At 37.7% G+C, this 17,787-nt stretch overlaps 2 protein-coding genes across 3 annotated transcripts in view; one reads left to right on the top strand and one right to left on the bottom strand.

The window, feature by feature from the left end:
• Positions 1-7,856, top strand: part of rimkla (ribosomal modification protein rimK-like family member A) — a 19,707-nt gene extending 11,851 nt beyond the window's left edge. The window contains exons 4-5 of the mRNA XM_084086966.1: positions 2,647-2,850; positions 4,516-7,856. Coding sequence (XP_083943092.1) covers positions 2,647-2,850; positions 4,516-5,030 — 719 coding nt within the window. The 3' untranslated portion in view covers positions 5,031-7,856. The remainder of the gene's footprint in view (positions 1-2,646; positions 2,851-4,515) is intronic.
• Positions 5,416-17,787, bottom strand: zmynd12 (zinc finger, MYND-type containing 12). Of its 2 annotated transcripts, XM_084086968.1 has the most exons (8): positions 17,581-17,787; positions 15,628-15,769; positions 15,361-15,532; positions 13,445-13,614; positions 13,091-13,213; positions 12,926-13,007; positions 9,110-9,255; positions 5,416-8,464 (listed from the first exon to the last, which is right to left on the bottom strand). In XM_084086968.1, the coding sequence occupies exons 1-8, from the start codon at positions 17,691-17,693 to the stop codon at positions 8,351-8,353; spliced, it is 1,062 nt and encodes a 353-aa protein (XP_083943094.1). In that variant the 5' UTR covers positions 17,694-17,787; the 3' UTR covers positions 5,416-8,350. The 2 variants fall into 2 exon arrangements, with proteins under 2 accessions (XP_083943094.1, XP_083943093.1); XM_084086967.1 differs by having other exon boundaries at positions 5,416-9,255; positions 17,581-17,782.

Below are 17,787 nucleotides of genomic sequence, written 5' to 3'. Positions count from 1 at the left end.
CAAAAGGTGGCCGAGTCAAAATGGTCCAAAAAGATAGTGAAGGCACTAAATGTTCCTAACAGTGGTTACACTACCTGGACAGGTCAGAAAAAGGAATCTATCAACGGCTGAAATCAGATTTCTGGGAAGGCAGGTTCAGAAAAACCCTTAAGTGACTGCAAAAGACCTGCAGCAAAACTTGGTGGCAACAGGCACTGAGGTTTCAGCTGGACAATAAGGCGCGTAGTAAATGCATGCCAGAACTCCAAGATGTACACCACTACTGACCCAAAAGCACAAGAAAAGTCGCCTCCAGTTTGCTCAAAGTCATATAAATAAGCCATAGAAGTTTTAGGGTTCTGTTCTGTGGAGTGATGAAACAAAACTGTAACGTTTCAGCCCTATGAATCAGCTGTATGTTTGGAGGAGGAAGAAAGAAGCATATGCTGAAAAGAACACTGGTGGCGGCTCAGTGATGCTCTGGGGCTGCTTTGCATCCTCTGGCACTGGAAACCTGCAGTGTGTGGAAGGCAAAATGGATTCGTTGAACTATCAGGAAATCCTAGTAAAAAACATCATGCCGAGAAAGCTGAAGCATCATTGGACCTTCCAACAGCACAATGATCCCAAGCATACCTCAAATTCCACCAAGGCTTGGTTGCAGAAGAAGTCCTGGAAGATACTGTGGCATCACAGTCACCTGACTTGAACCCCATAGAAAATCTCTGGTGGGATTTGAAGGCGGTTGCAGCACGCAAACCAAAGAATATTACTGAACTGGAGGCCATTGCTCATGAGGAATGAGCTAAGATTCCTCAAACACCACCAGAAGCTGGTGTTTGGTTATACATCTTGTTTTCAGCAGGTCATAACAGCAGAAGGGTGTTCTAAGTACTAAAGATGCTTGCCATGAAGGGGTTGAATAATTTTGAGACTGCAGAAGTCATTAAAAGTTGTATTTTCAGTTTCATTTGGGGAAACCACTTGAAACATTTGTTGCGTTGAGCTATTTCAATTACTTTTGTTTGATTTGTTCATTGCAAACAGCTGAAAGTCTGTAAATTTTGCCAATAAACCTGATTTGCATTGGGGGTTGAATCATTTCAATTACAACTAATTATTTTCTCTTCCGCCTTGTGTTAATAAAAAAAAAGTTTTGCATGTGGCTAAATTCATGCTGCTACACCTGGCTATGTATCAAGAGTGTAAAATTATCTGTTAATGTGTGAAAGGGATGCATTTGACACTGTTCCACAAGATTGTCGTCACATGAAGGTTCACGCATTTAACCCTGGATTGTTATTTGTTCTATTTGCTTCTTATGCAGAGGAATCAATCTAGGGCTGCAACAACAAATCGATTATTAAAAGAATCGATTATGAGTTTCATCATCGATTCGTTGTATCTCGCGGCTATTGCGCCACTCAATAAGTCGCAGAGATTTGAGTATAAAAAAAAAAAAAAAGTTGAGCGCAGAGCTATGAGGCGCCGGACTGGAAGCGAAGTGAACTCCACGAGCGACAGTGCGCGAGAGAGACCGAGTGTGTCTGAGCATTAGTAAATTGGTACATAGTAATATATAATTACTATATAAGAGGCATGGAAGTTCGATAAATGGACAATATAAATAAAACCAACAATTAAATTCTTACCACTGAATTAGCAGACTGTGGTTTGAATCAGAGACAGAAGATGAAAACACTTTCTTGTCTGTCCCAAGTAGCCTACCACGACAAGGGGAATATTTTTTCCACAATTTGCAGCACTGAATTTTTCATTCTTTACTCTAAATGACTCAGAGAAACTTCGCTATATGCTCAGAAAGGATAACCTGCAAAATACCTTACACACCATACCAGGTGGTCAATCCATTGTATTTGTTTTTGTTTTATTTTTATTTTATTATTTTATATTGTATTTATATTTTATATACATTGTATTTATAATTAATATTAGGATAGACTAGAGATATTATCTCCTGTTATAATTATTATTATTGCTATTATTATTACCTATTATCCGACTGTGCGAGACTTGTGTTTTGTGTGCATGTGCTTGACAATGTCAAACATTTTGTTAAAGATTATAACATCTTTGACAAACAAAAAAACAAGTTTGTGAGAGAGTTTGTGCATCTGTGAGTGTAGTGTAGAGAAGTTCTGACGTGTTTTCTGATTTGTATTTTTCTTAATTTTTTTTATAAATTATTTATTGTTCTGACAGCTCAGGTCCCTTTAAACAAAATATACATCTTTTGGTGCACTATTTTAAAAAAGCCCATATATTTGGCAGATGTAAAGCATGTGCATGTTTTTCTAATTTTTTAATTTATTTTATTTTAACAGCTCAGGGATGTTCAAGGAGCAACCTGTTTGTGCACTTTGCACTGTGAATTTGCACTGTCTGTTCCGTTTTTGAATATAGGGTTGGAAATTAATGTTTTTTTAAAATAATCGTTAGTTGCAGCCCTAAGTCAATCATTGCTTTAGCTTTTAGTAACACTTTGAAACTTCTTAAATTTTACACAACTTGTTAAAAGTAGACACATTTTGTTTAGGTAGTTCCAAAAATTCATTTTGAGTACTTTTACAGTCAAAACCTCACTACTGTTAAATTTGCACTTGATCATAGTTGGTCTTTAATGATGTCACATTTTGATCTGTGCAGGTAAAGCTGTGTTCCTGGCCCGGGATAAGCACCACCTCTCAGACCTATGTCATCTGATTCGCCATGACGCCCCATATCTGTTTCAGGAGTATGTGAAGGAGAGCCATGGGAGGGATGTGCGGGTAGTTCTGGTCGGAGGGCGAGTGATCGGGTCCATGTTGCGCTGCTCTACCGACGGACGCATGCAGAGCAACTGTTCACTAGGTATGCAATTGTGCACTCGCATCCCCCCAAATTACTATAATTTTTTTAATACCTGCTGATATTTTTTTGTGTCTGTGGATGTTTTTTTTATATTTCTGTATCAACTATTTAGTTTTTATTTTATTTCCATATAAATGTAAGATTTATATAAAAAAAGTTATAGGGCTGTCCCTAAAGATTATTTTTGTAATCATGTAATCGTTGATTATTTTGACAATTAATCGAGTAATCAGATATAAACAATAGCCTTTATAATGACTTAAAATACATATATAATAACAATGAGGCATTCATTTTTGCTTTAAATAATATATAAAAAGCAAGTAATTTCATGGTTTTATAGAACAACATTGTTAAAATGCATAATATAAACAATCAATTTATGTACATTATGTAATATAACAAATGCCTGCAGAGGGAACCAATGGCCTGGTGACTCTTGTTGTCCCACTTTACAGCAGTTAAAATCCTTGTTTAATATTGGCCAAACGACATTTAATTCAAATGTTACTTAATCTTTAAAGGGATAGTTCGCCTAAAAATGAAAATTCTGTCATCATTTACTCACCCTCAAGTTGTTTCAAACCTGTATGAATTTCTTTTTTCTGCTGAACACAAAAGAAGATATTTTGAAAAATGTCGGTAACCAGACAGTTGATGGACCCCATTGACTTCCATAGTATTTTTTTCCTACTATGGAAGTCAATGGGGTCCATCAACTGTCTGGTTACCGACATTTTTCAAAATATCTTCTTTTGTGTTCAGCAGAAAAAAGAAATTCATACAGGTTTGAAACAACTTGAGGGTGAGTAAATGATGACAGAATTTTCATTTTTGGGCGAACTATCCCTTTAATATTTGGCCACTTCTTTATGATAGAAATGCTACAGCCACTAATTTCTTGAACAAGAATATGTGGACATCAAAACATGCTAACTCGGAGTGAGGGTTTAGCTTTCATTTTGAAATCACGATTGGTTGAAATCAGTTTGCATATTTAGAAACATATTGATGTATTGTCCTGTGTTAGCGTAGGTTTATAAATGATTTACATTACAAAGCTGTTGATGGCACACATGAACATTATAATCAACCCAAAATCACAACATTCAGAGATGGGGTTTGAGGCATGCTCCACGCATGTAAATGATAACAGTTCATGTGGAAAAGCGTTAACAGTGAACTGAACCATTCTGAGACACAAGTGCATGGGCCTATATATTAAACATGCAGGGCATAAATTTATTTAATTGAATCACAGCCTTTGTGAATTCACAATAGTACGGTTTTTATATAGTTTTAATACATCTTGCAGCCTTACAAAATGATCTAATAATGTGGTTTATGGATTCTCGTCCTTGGAATGCGCCACTTCTGGTATTTTGCTGGTTACTCGATACGGGTAAATTGCAATCAGGGATTTTTTTAAATCGAGTACTCTAATCAAGGAATCGTGACAGCCCTAATAATTACAATAATAAATACTATTGAATTTAATTTTCAGATCAAGGCAACATTTATAATTTTCATATACTTTTTTTCTTTTTTATATTTCAGCTTTATTTAATATAGAATAAAGATCTAGAATATTTAATTGTTTTAGTTAACAAAAGCAACACTGATCATAATTAGCCCCTCTGCTCATGATTTCACTCCTTTTTCTAGGTGGGGTGGGAATGATGTGCCCCCTTAGTGAGCAGGGGAAGCAGCTGGCCGTGCAGGTGTGCAATATTTTGGGGATGGACGTCTGCGGGATCGACCTGCTCCAGCTAAACGATGGTTCTTTTGTGGTGTGCGAGGCTAATGCCAACGTAGGCTTCATCGCATTCGACCAGGCGTGCGGGATGGACGTGGCGGGTATCGTGGCCGACTACGCCCTCTCACTCCTGCCAAACCGCCTCAGCAGGAAGATGTCGCTGCTGTCTGTGGTCTCCAGCACCAGTGAAACTAGTAGCGAGCCTGAGGTGATAATCCCCACAGAGGTGTGTATTCCCAACGAGATCTGCCCACCCGGCACTAGCTGTACCATCCCTGACGGCGTGTCGACCATGAGCACAAGCTCCACTTCCAGCGAGAGTGAGGGGGATCTAAACGAAACGGGCCCCAACCCTGTCACTGCAGATCCCGCTTACAATATCAACTCCCTCCTCGCGAGTGAGATAAAACTGTTGACTGAGTGAGCTGGAATTACAGCCACACACACAAACACACAGATACACAGACATCAAAGAGCAACACATACTGAAGTGGACATTAAATGCATACAGATGCACACGTGTAATCATACTAACCCTCCCTGTAAACCCCCGTCTGAGGCTGCTCCCCTGATGTTTCTTCTCCATTGACAGACTATAGAATTAAACGAGTGTACAGTGCAGTTTGGAAGTGCACCAGATAGTGTGCACTCCAGTCTGGCTGTAGTGCACCAGCTGAATATGCGTTTGCCACTGTAATTTGAGGGTGCATGCACTGTAGAGTGGTTTTTATCAGGACACTATTCCCAAATGTAACCTTTCAGCGACCAACAAACTGGATTCTGATGTTCATACTTTGGGTTAGGACGGACACACACACACACACACACACACACACACACACACACACACACACACACACACACACACACACACACACACACACACACACACACACACACACACACACACACACACACGGACATATTAAAGTCTTCTGTATTATAGAGAGAGAATGAATGAATTTTGTCTGTTACAAACCTTGTGGTAAAGCCTGGCTGAAGGCATAATGCATTGCATGCATGGGGCGAGAGAAAGAAAGAGAGAAAGGAAATGAATGGACCCAAATTTCAACTGCCCACCAGGATACAAAGGCATATACCTCCCTGTCCTCAAAAAGCCCATCCAGACAGACACATAGAGGGACACCAAGAACAAAAACTGGAAAGCTGTGAATATTCTCATCCATCCCAACTCTCTTAAAAGCATGAATGAGTACAAGTTATTTTAGTCTGTTGCAATGGCTGCCTGTAGTAAATGAATTACTGCTGATCAGACAAGCGTAAAGGTTTCATTTGCTTTGCCGGTGTCTGTAAAATTGAATGACTGATGTGGGACCCATTTTGAATTGCCATCCTTAATGTGTAAGTGATGATTTGGCCTATAGGAACTTAATTGGTTAATGGGCATCTTTTACTTGGTAATTCTGTAATTGAGGCGGCCATTTTAGAAACCTCCACTGTCCACCATTTTGGATTGGTTAATGTACTCTGTTTACAGATCAATAGTATGGAAGATAATGTGAATGGGGAACAATATTCTTAAAAATAAAAAAGCTGCTTTATCCAATGTCTAATTCAAACCTGCTAAAGCCCACACGTCAATCTGCATGTCTGCCACTCCAAAAGCAAATCTCCCACATATTAGAGTCTGAACAAGTGAGTTGCATAGAAATAGAGTAGACTTTTAAATACTAATGTTTTTACCACAAGGGCTGAACGTTTTGCCAACACTAAGCGATGACGATGAATAAGCTATTTGTCTTCAACGATTTGTTTGTACAAAAATACTGCAACAATAAAACTGAAGTGTCAACTCAAACGGGTGCTACAACTTCTCTTAATTCAGCCCAGTGGTCTAAAAGCCAATAACCTGAAAGAAAACCAGGAATTGTATTAATTTGAGCACTGCAAATTCCTCAAGTCTAATTCTTCTATTTAACATTAAGTGACTCTTTTAATGTCCCTTTTCAATTTGGAAATGTCTAAAAATCCTTACTCTGCATATTTGCATATTCAAATTTACATTGAGTCTTAAATTGCACATAACAAACTTCAAATGGACCAAACTCACAATCCAAACCAGCTCAGAATGGTTTGCCGTGTTAGACGTTATAGTTTAAATCAATTAAATGTGAGTTCAGACTTTAGAGGAAATACTGTTTACATTAAGATGAAATATAGAATTGAAATTTTAGAGTTAACTCGGGGAAGCAGCCTTGATCAAATTTCTGTCCTTGGAAACGTGACATTCATGTTAGACAGTCCTGCCTATGTGTATCAATAAACAAAAGGACAAAGCGTTATAAAATATTAAGAAATGGATGCTGTGAGACCTGATGGTTAAATGCAATCTTTTTCTTGTTTGTTTTATATTTAGTGTTCTGTTGTCTTTTGTTTTCCTAATTTATAAGTTTATGTTTTGTTGAGAAAAAGGACAAACTGGTTTATATGCGATAATCTTGCTTGGGAAAGGCTGAAGAGTGGCGAAGGGTTTTAGTGTGAGTTTGACTGAACAGACGTTGACCACCTGAGACACACACACACACTCTTCTCACCACCCCCTCTCAAGCGTCGTGATTTGCCGTCTTGTGTGTGATGTGTTCCGTCATTCCATGCCACTAGAGACTTGCACCCTCCACCTCATCCCACTCAAGAACAAGTGTCCCTGTAAACTCTGACACTTTTCGGTGTTTGCGATAACGCACCATATGGTTGTCCAACTCTTACACACTCTGCCTCCACTTCCGGTAGAATTGAGCAGGAAGTTTCTTCTCCCCTTATGTTTAGTATAATAACTGTGCGACTCCAAATCTAAATACTTAAATTCAGAATGGAGTCCTAAATCTGAAATGAGAGCTAAAATGGCGTCATCAGATCTGGCTCAGTGGAAAACATTGTCTATATGAAATAATACTCATTCTGAGTATTAAGGTACCACTATACTCCTCTGACTTTGCAATTAACTTAGCGTCACACAAAAAAAAAAAAAACAGTTGCTGCTAATGAACTGTTCTATGGAATGGAAAAGGGAAATGTTTTGAGACTCCATGTGTTCATTTCATTGCGCCTCTTGTTTTGTTTTTGTTTTCCTTTTTTTAGTGGGAACCTAAATGCCAAAAACCAAGCAATGTTGTATAATTTAAAACAAGAAATTACTAGTGATAGAACGCTAACATTGATGTTATGTGTCATTACGTAATAAAACCAATAATACCAATAAAGACATTCAAAAAATGTCCAGAACATGAAATTTGTGTCAGCTTGTCTTTATCTCACATCACAGTTGACAGACCTTTTCCATAAAACTTTTGCTATTGTTTGCCTCACTAAAGGTGCAGTCACATTTCAAACTTTTGCAGGCAAAATCCAATCAATACAATAGGAATCCATGCGCTTGGGAGTTTTGTGAAAGAGTTCCCTACACGGATTTCGCAGCGGGTTAGAGTTAGTCACAAATTTACCAGCAGAAAGGTTTCAAAGTGACTTCTGTGTGAGCTGTGCTTCGTACACCATTGACAATGGACCCTTTTTGCCGGTGAAATTTCACTAAAGTGACTGCACCTTAATTGTACATCATTATCTCCCAATATCCATTGATGATAGATTAATGAATGAATTTGAAGTTAAGCAGGATGCCACCGTACAGTGTAAAGTCACTGTTTGACTGTTGATTGTGCTGTAAATTGTGGTCTGTTTTGATTTGTTTTTTTGGAGGTCTGTGGTGTATAGGTTTAATGGGCAATCTCATTCCAAGTGTTTTTCAGCATGTTGTATGAGATTATGGATTGACTCTCTCAGTTTGTTTTGTTCACTTAACCCCTGGATCAACACCTCAGCCTTCTTCCCATACTCCAGAGCCTATATACACAAACACAAAAACATAAAAGGAGTATATACCAAAAACAAAAAAGGAAATCTGATTTCCAAACTTATAATAAATAGACCAATGTTTCCAATTTAATCTGGTAGTATGACAAGTGTAGCTGTTTAATTGAGAGAGTTTGATGAATGTTAATGAATGGGATGTTAACAATTTGGCATAAGAGCTGGGGAGATGTGAGGTAATAAATGGGAAGGTTTTTTTTTTTTTTTTGTAGTTGGATATGAGAGCTGGGATGTTAAACTAGTTAGTAATTAGGGATTTAAAATGTAGGGGAAGTAGAAGAAAGCCTGAAGGAGAATCCCATTACAACCAGAATAGCAGGGTCATGGCTTTAGTCATTAGTGTTATTAGTGTTAATCTGCACTGAATTCAAGAACTTAAACATGTTTGCAGCACAGAATGACTTCATATACACCCATGCATCCAGATCTAGATTCAAACGTTTCATCTCAGCACTTTCAATTTAATTTAGATGTTTGGGCGAGGTTTTGGTTATTTACTATAATTTGGTTATGCAGGGCAGTGGTGAGGAGGTGAGTGTTGAATTCAGGAGCATATTGTAAATGTATCATATGAAGTTTCTTTATAGAATATTTCATTAGACGATCTTTATTGTTTACCTTGGTGTAGTTGTTGCATAGCAACCACAGCATAGCCAGAGAATGAGACAACAAGACGGACTGGTCAGGGCGAGGTTTCACACTCTGTTCCTCAAACTCTAAGAGACATCTCAACATCTGATCAGCCTCTACACACTGGGCCTCATCTATACAAACACACAAAAGAGGAATCTCAATGTCAGATACAAAGGTCACAGGTCAGTGTAGTATCTGAGAAAACTGTTTCAAGTGTCTATTAAATAAAAGCTTCACCACTGTTAGATCTTGCGAGGTGAGTAACCCAGGGAAATACCTGTGAAATTGTATGATGAATTCTGTTAAATAATCTCTAATCTATGAGATATTCAGCAGTATGTTCCTCCATCTAGTGTTTGAAACTTAACACCATACAGAGTTGTTTCCATTTGACGTTGTTTGCCGGGCTGACGAATCAGCCGATATTTTCCTACTTTGAGATTGTCTGAATCGGCCGATAACCATGATCACTCGGTCCATTAAGAGAAATACTAGCTCTCCCTTGAGCCAGTTCAAAAATCTAACAACAACCTAGTCTATGAATAATTTGTTTCCAAATATTTTTAGTGTATTTCAATTAAATATTGCATGAAAATGTTTCATTTCAGCGTATGTACACTACCGTTCTAAAGCTTCAGGGTCAGTAAGATATTTTTAAATTAATGTATTTGAATTAATAACTTTATTCAGCAAGATTGCATGCAATTGCTAAAAAGTGACAGTAAAGACATAATATTAAAAAAAATATTCTAGCTAAAATAAATCATGTTCTTTTAAACTATTTATCAAAGAATTAAAAAATGTTTTCAACAAAAATATTAAGCAGCACAAGTGTTTTCAACATCAGTAATAATAATAATAAGTATTTCTGGAGCCCCAAATCAGCATATTATAATGATTTCTGGAGTAATGATTCTGAAAATTCAGCTTTGATCACAGGAATAAATTAAACTAGAAAATGTATTTTTAAATTGTAATGATATTCCATTGTATTACTGTTGTACTGTATTTTTGAAAAAATAAAAGCAGCCTTGGTAAGACTTTCAAAAATATTGTTTTTAACAAAAATGCATGTGTATGTATAATTGAAAAGTATTCGCTTATATCATTGGTTTAGTTAAACATTTCAAGTTGTGTGCATTCCGAACAAACATAAATGCACAATGAACAATAGTATTTTTATACATTAACAATACACTGAATTGCTATTAAATGTATTCATTTATAAATAAAATAAGAGTAATTATGATGATACCTATTGCATTTACAAGTGTCTTGACTGAACGGTGATGTAAGGCTCACTGACATGATCAGACTGTCTGCCCTATAGAGACAATAAAAAATAAAACTGGCTAGTCTGTGTCCCTGATTGATATCAGGTCATGCTTGTTGTTGTTGCTCAGTGCAGTCACATCCAATGTGACATGCAGAGCAAGGCCGGCTGAGCTGTTTCCTGCTATAGAGTCATCAGGTCAGAAGTTATAATGTGATGTGGCTGGCCAGAGGGCGGAACCGGCGCCAGTCTACTGACCTCAGGTCAGTCGTTAAGAGCCCAGAGAGCAGGAAGGATCAAGTGTACTGACCAGTGACCAGCCAGTATGGACACAGAGCTAAGCCAGCCACGTCACTGGAAGACTTAGCCAAAACACAGCTGAGGTTAATAGGCTTAGAGAGAGAACTAGGGCAGGAGTGCGGCACGTACTAGCGGCTCTGTCATATTTGATCTTAGTCATCAGTAGAATAAAGTAGCTTTTGCTCTAGGACACAACCTCGTGACATGACTCTAAATATATAGATGACCTCATACAAACTACATACAATACACACACAATCATGATGGTATGGTTGTCATAAAAGCTTATAAATAATTAAATCCGCACCATACAGATGTGACATTTCGTGAGAGATCATAAGTCAAATTTATGTCAGGATATGAACTATATTAAATCAAATTTATCTTTATATGTATGTATATATATGCAGGATGCAGGTGAAATGGGCAGGAATTAAGATCTGATTGACTGGATAAATTATCTCTGAAACACCAAGGCTTGTGTTGCTTGTGTCAGCAGTGGTGAGAGTTTGCCAACAGTGGTCCGAGGAGGGACTACCACAAACCAGCAGGAGGCTGTTGGGCACCCAAGGCTCATCAATGCACGAGGGCAACGAAGGCTATCCTATCCGGTCCAAGCCAACAGAAAGTCTACTGTGGCACAAGTCAAACAAAATTGTAATGATGGTTATGGGAGGAATGTGTCATAACACAGTGCATTGCTCTCTGTTGCATATGGGGATACGTAGCCGCAGACCAATCAGAGTGCCTATGATGACCCCTGACCACTGTCGAAAGTGCCTACACTGGGCACGAGCATCGGAAATGGACCCTGGAGCAGTGAAAGAAGGTCGCCTGGTGCGATCAGTCCGTTTTTTTTTTTATGCCGGATCTCAGTTCAATTGAGCATCTATGGGATATGCTGGACCAACAAGTTCGATCCATGGTGGCTCCACCTCGCAACCTACAGGACTTGAAGAATCTGCTGCTAAAGTCTTGGTGCCAAATACTTCAGGACACCTTCAGGGGTAAGTGTAAGTGTAATTGTGATTGTCAAAACATTTGGTAATTAATTAGAATTTTATGAAGTTTAGTGACAACATGTTACAATGTTTACATTGTACAATGACTGGTAGGATAGAGTTTTTATTGCTTGACAAAAATTTCAAGATTTCAATTCCATTCTTGTGATTTGATTCCGATTTTGATTCAATATTGACTAATTTGGATACATGTTTATTTTAAATGTTATTTAATGCTGTAAACATAGAGGGCCCAATCTACTGGTATTATTAAAGGTTAAAAATAACAAATAAATAAATAAATAAATTAAATATAATGCAGTTTTTGTTATAATAACAATTATTTAATGACATAAGTAAAAATATAATAAATATGTAATATAGTGCTCAGCAAAATCTCCTCTCTAGCTATTTTTTCTATTCAATTAACATGCTATGGTCATTAAATGGCTTTCCTGAGGTTAATGTAAGGTTATGTGACATAATTGTTCTCCTGCTGTTATATTTACCTCTTTCCGTGGTTGAAAAACACTAATTGGTCGATATTATGTATACTTTCGGTAAGTTGTACTGCGTCTTTAAATAAAAAAGTAACAGATGATCGGTTCACGTGCACTTGAACTGAGGCGCTCAGCGATCTGTCACGTCACATTTACAAGCGCCAAACGTATTTTTGTCTGAATTTCGTAATAAAATTGACAGAATCTATGAGCTGAGAATTAGTTTAATATCAAAAGTACCTCTTTGCTCCGCAATTTTTCTGTGCGTGAGAAAATGGATGTGTGGCGTGAGAGCGTGTGAAAAGTGTCAATTGCGTGAATGCGTGAGAGTTGGCAGCCCTGCATTCAACCTGCATGCTAATAAGTGTTTGCAGGAATTTAGCACATTATAAGCATTGAACTTGTGGGAATGAGTAAAATTATGTTCAATACCACAATCCTGAGCTAAAATCTTGTCCCTAAGACAATATATGCATTTATATATTCAGGACTTACAGTTATAACTATATATTCAGATTTACAATTATATGGCTTATAAATAAATATTCGGATTTACATTTACATATTCACGATTCATATTTTTATATAATTATTTCCTAATAGGCCCTTCATAATATGAATATATATATATACATTTGATATTTGATGAACAATTAAACCGTTGCTGTCCACAGAGATGAGACGGATATGTCTTTGTGCAGGTTTACTCTGTCTTTATGCCACTTACCAAAACATTCTTCTGGTTGAGTGCCACTCCGACTGATATCATCCATCAGCTTACACAGGTGAGAGTGCCATGAACTCGCCACCTGTACACACGCACGCAATGCGATGAGAGACGTTCAACAGACACAGATGACTCAATGTGCACTGGAGGTGGGTGTGCGTCTACCTCTGCATAGAGCGAGAGGGCAACGTCAGGCTTGTTTTGCTTCAGAAACACATCAGCCATCAGGAAATATCCTCCAGACGTCACAGTACTGTCCAAACCAAACATCTCACTGGCATAGTACACCTGCACAAAGAAAAAAATATATAAAAACAAAAAAATGAATGTAGTTAGTCAGTACCTCAAAATGAACTTTGGCTGTTTAAAGAGATAAACAAATAATTGACATAAATAACTGGACATGAAATATGGATTTTTAGTTCAAATTAAACAATAATATCTAATGCCAGTATACCACTGGTACATTATTATGAACATGCAATCCGATCACAGTGTTCCACGCATATTAGGACTTACGTCATTGGCAAAGTGAGTGAGTGCAGATGTGTATTTTCCCATGGCAGCGTGCAAGCGGCCCAGGGTTCTGTGTAGCTGATGAAGGACAGTGTGACTGCAGCCTGGTGTTTTCATCACTGTCCACTCAGCCTTAGACAGATACTCATGAGCCTGGGAGAGAGAACCTAAACCTAAACACACACAAACAACATACACTTATGAACAAAGGGTCCTTGATGCCTCTTGAGTTGGAGTGAGCCTGGCTATTAGAGGGCCTGTCTGTGTCTACTCAATACAACCATCTTTGATGTTTCTATTGGAATAGACATCTAGTGTTTTAAATATTTATGCCTGGTTTCCTCAGTTGTCAAAAAGTCCACTGTGTGGATTCTCAGCATATAAAGTGTCTATCTGTATAGACAGAAGCCTAATGATCAAGGGTGTGTCTCAATCCGCTCCCTAGTTCAACAGTGCGCTGCCCATGCCCAAGGAGTTGGCTATTCCTAGGGCTGTCTCACTGTCAACATTGGCAAAGTGAGTGAGAAGCATCAGCTGCTTACTATATTCACTTACTGGAATTGTCGTCATGTCATCTGTCTCTCAAATTGTGAGAAGATGAGCGCAAGTGTAAATGAAGACAAAGCTTTATTACTGTCTTTAAAACCTTTTATTTCTAATGTGCATGGAAAGAAAACAATCCTGCAAATAATTATTTAGGAATTAAGGGGTTTTATAAGATTGATTTGAAAAATAAATGTATTTATTCATTTATTTGTTAATGTATGCATGTTATGTCATTTTTTTCTATGGTTTTAATATTTACATTACCATTTTTGGGTTGGTAAGATGTTTTTGACAGAAATCTTCAATTCTCACTAAGACTGCATTTATTTAAAATAACTGTTTTCCTATTTAAATATATTTAAAAATGTAATTTATTCCTGTGATGGCAAAGCTGAATTTTCAGCATCAGTCTTCAATGTCACATGATCCTTCAGAAATCATTCTAATATGATGATTTGGTGGTCTAATATGATGATTATGATGACATTTTTTATTATTATCAATGTTGAAAACAGGTGTGCTGCTTAATATTTTTGTGGAAACCGTTATACATTTTTGTCATGAATACAAAGTTCAAAGCATTTGTTATAAAATAGAATCTTTTATAACAATGTAAGTCATTGGAATTTCATGCCCCCTTTCTGGATAAAAGTATTTTGTAAAAAAATAATAATAATTAAATATATGAGTAGAAATGCAAGTATATTGTAAGTATTTTGTACCTTGTTTATTGCCTGGCTGAATAATTTTTTTTTTTTTTACATACGTTTTCTTGTAACAGCTATAAAGTAGATGCACTGTGATGTTGTTTATAAATGTCAGATGCATTTTGATGCAGAATTTCTTGACACAGCAAACTGAGTCATCAGTGTCCCAATATTTAATGGATCAAGGCCCCAATTCATATTCACAATATGCAAATTAATGTCAGAGAATTATTCCATGCCAACTATCAAATCTCCAGTCACATAAAGATGAATCTTTCATATGCTTATGTCAAAGAGCTTTCAGTGAAAGAGGTTTTCACTCAGACAGTACACATCTGCATGACTAGTCTGCCACATCCTGAATTACATAACAAACGTCTCTCCGTTCAGTTCATGTCCAAGCACCACCCTTGAGTCGACCAATAGACCGTCCCACAGGAAGTAAATAGGGCTCGATGTCAGCCTCGGTTTTTTAGCAAACTCTTGTTTCCATTCTCTACAGAAGTGAAAGTTATTGGCTGTTAGCCTTCAGAGAAGTTCAGAAAGTTAAGCAAACTGTGAAGTTTGTTATCTAATGGACCTTAGAGAGAATTCAAATTAGTTCAGCCATGGGTTGGTTTTTGCAGGTTTAGTGCATGTCTTTTGTTAGTTTTGTGCATGTCTCACCTATATTAGCCTGTGCAAGCAGTAGATAAGCTGGTACCAGTTCAACAGCACAGGTCCCATACACCTGCATGGCCCAGCGCAGGAATAGGAGAGCGGCTGGCAACACATCCTGGAACCTCTTCTTGGACACCCACCTCTGCGCTTCTAAATGAGCAATCTCTATTAGATACTCCTAGTGTCGAAAACATACAAAACACACACTTATCAGACATCTGCCCTATTAACAAACCGATTTGCTCCATTTTATGTGCTGGAGTGCATATGAACCTGTTTCTTCACTCTTTCTTTGTGGTGGTGGTCTTGGTCGGACTGCAGTGTGCCGAATGGTGCAGGTGCGTGAATAGATACCAGCAACGGACACACTTTTTCATGAATACTGATCCAGTCGGTCAGCTGGTGGTCAGGGTCACTACACACACACACGTTTGGTTTCCATATTTCATGGGGACTTTCCATAGACATAATGATTTTTATATTGTACAAACTGTGTGTTCTATCCCCTTACACTAACCCTACCCCTAAACCTATCCCTCACAGAAAACTTTCTGCATTTTTACATTTTCAAAAAACTTCACTTAGTATGATTTATAAGCTGTTTTTTCTCATGTGGACCAAAAACAAAACAAAAAAAAGTCCCCACAAGGACAAGGATTTGAGATATTGCCATCTTTGTGGGGACATTTTGTCCCCATAATGTAGGGTTTACCAGGACACACACACACACACACACACACACATTACTTTGCTAGCTAAATGAGAACATTCAAGAGACTTTTATTGTTTTTAGATACAGATAGTTTAACCTAACCCCAACAGAAACAGTCTGTAGTTTATATCAGACTGGTTTATATATATATATATAAATATTAAAGCAGGGGTCAGATTTCACCTCATTTCGCCTCACTCTTGATTGAAAAGAGGATGGCGGAAGATTTGGTTTCAAATCGAAATGGAAAAACGCCTATTTAAGCGATTTTGTCATTGTATTGTTTTGTTGTGTTTTTCATCAATAATAATAATAACCCACCATTCAAGCAAATGCGGCCCCAGAATTGACCGTTCGCAAAGACCCGCCCCCTTTAGTTACTGTTGCTATGTCCGACAAGCCACGCTGCTCTCACGCCCCACTGTTCTCATGCACTGAAAAATACACTGACAACGCGCTGACAGACAACGCTACTTTTAATATGAAACAAAGTCCTCAAGTTCCTCAACTTTTAAATTTTGTCAATTTTAAAAAAAGTAAACAATAAATACCATTCTGTGGCTCTTTTATGTGTCTGACAGATTGCTGTGTAGACTAGAGTCTCAGTTAAAGCTGCTTATGAGCAGATCATCTCTTCCTTCTAGTTAATTTATAGCATAAAAAAAACAGGAATGAACATAAGAAGGCATGCTGTTTTAACCGCGGAAAGACGTCAATACACACCGTTTTTCAAGTTAAAAACTTCCAACGTTAATATACTAACGACTCTCCTGATATACTCTCCTGACTTATCAGACTTTGTCGGAAAAAAATAGAGGATTCGGCGGATGGCGGATTATGATTGGTCAGATCGCCTGTCAATCAAACTTCCTGCGCTAATTCAAAAGCGAAAGTCACATTTTGTAATATTTGCATATTAATAGTTTATTTATTTATTATTATTATTATATTAATCTCTCATCTCGTTTTTTGAGGAGGACACTGCCCCTCTTGCCTCCTCGGAGGAATCGCCCCGATACATTTTTAATTTAACTATCGCTTTAAGTGCTGCCCATACGAGAACATTCTGTTTCTGGAGAAAGAAAAAAACGTGACCGAATTATAATATAGTAGATTAGATTAACATTTGCATGTTGACACTGTGAGACCGTAGATATGGGTCGTGGTTCGTGGTGTCTTAAAAACGGCAAGTGAAAACTCCACGGATGCACACTAAAAACATATATTTTTCCAGTCATATTTCTTTCTTTTTTTTTTTTCCTGGTTGGTTTTAAGCACGCATGGCTGGCTATTCTCTTCCCTCTGCACATAATTTCTCCTCCAGCTGTTTGAACTCGTTCAACCTTTCCATCGCTGCAGTAACACGGCCAAGAATGCGTGCGTAACATGTGTGCCTATAATGCCACCTGCTGTCTGTACGCGCAATTACACCATGGCGTATCCTTTACCAGTATAAGGTGTTGTATTATAAAGACAAAACACATCATTGAATAACCCGAAGGCTCCAGACTCACCAGTAAAATGTGACCAGGCATTGTGTGCACTTCAGTTGAGCAGGTTTCTGGCACAGTTCGCATAGCTTTTTCACTCCTTTGGGATTTGCTAGAGGGTTTATAGTGAACGACATCCCAAATGTACAAATCTCTACTAAAACTCCCAGCCTGCAAAATGTGCTTAATATATAAAACAAAACAAAAACAAGCTTTAATTCTTCGTTCTTA

Source organism: Abramis brama (genome assembly GCF_963993115.1).
Source record: "Abramis brama genome assembly, chromosome: 16".
NCBI lineage: Eukaryota > Metazoa > Chordata > Actinopteri > Cypriniformes > Leuciscidae > Abramis > Abramis brama.
This window is presented reverse-complemented; position numbering and strand designations above follow the sequence as displayed.

What these genes read in the sequence shown, in the direction of transcription:
- zmynd12 (XM_084086967.1), bottom strand. Translation starts at nt 17,693, where the DNA reads ATGTCGTTCACTATAAACCCTCTAGCAAATCCCAAAGGAGTGAAAAAG. An exon ending in TCACTCACTTTGCCAATGAC is followed by an intron (nt 13,214 to 13,444) that starts GTAAGTCCTAAT and finishes TTCTTTGTGCAG; the next exon opens with GTGTACTATGCCAGTGAGAT. An exon ending in CCCTCTCGCTCTATGCAGAG is followed by an intron (nt 13,008 to 13,090) that starts GTAGACGCACAC and finishes GCGTGTGTACAG; the next exon opens with GTGGCGAGTTCATGGCACTC.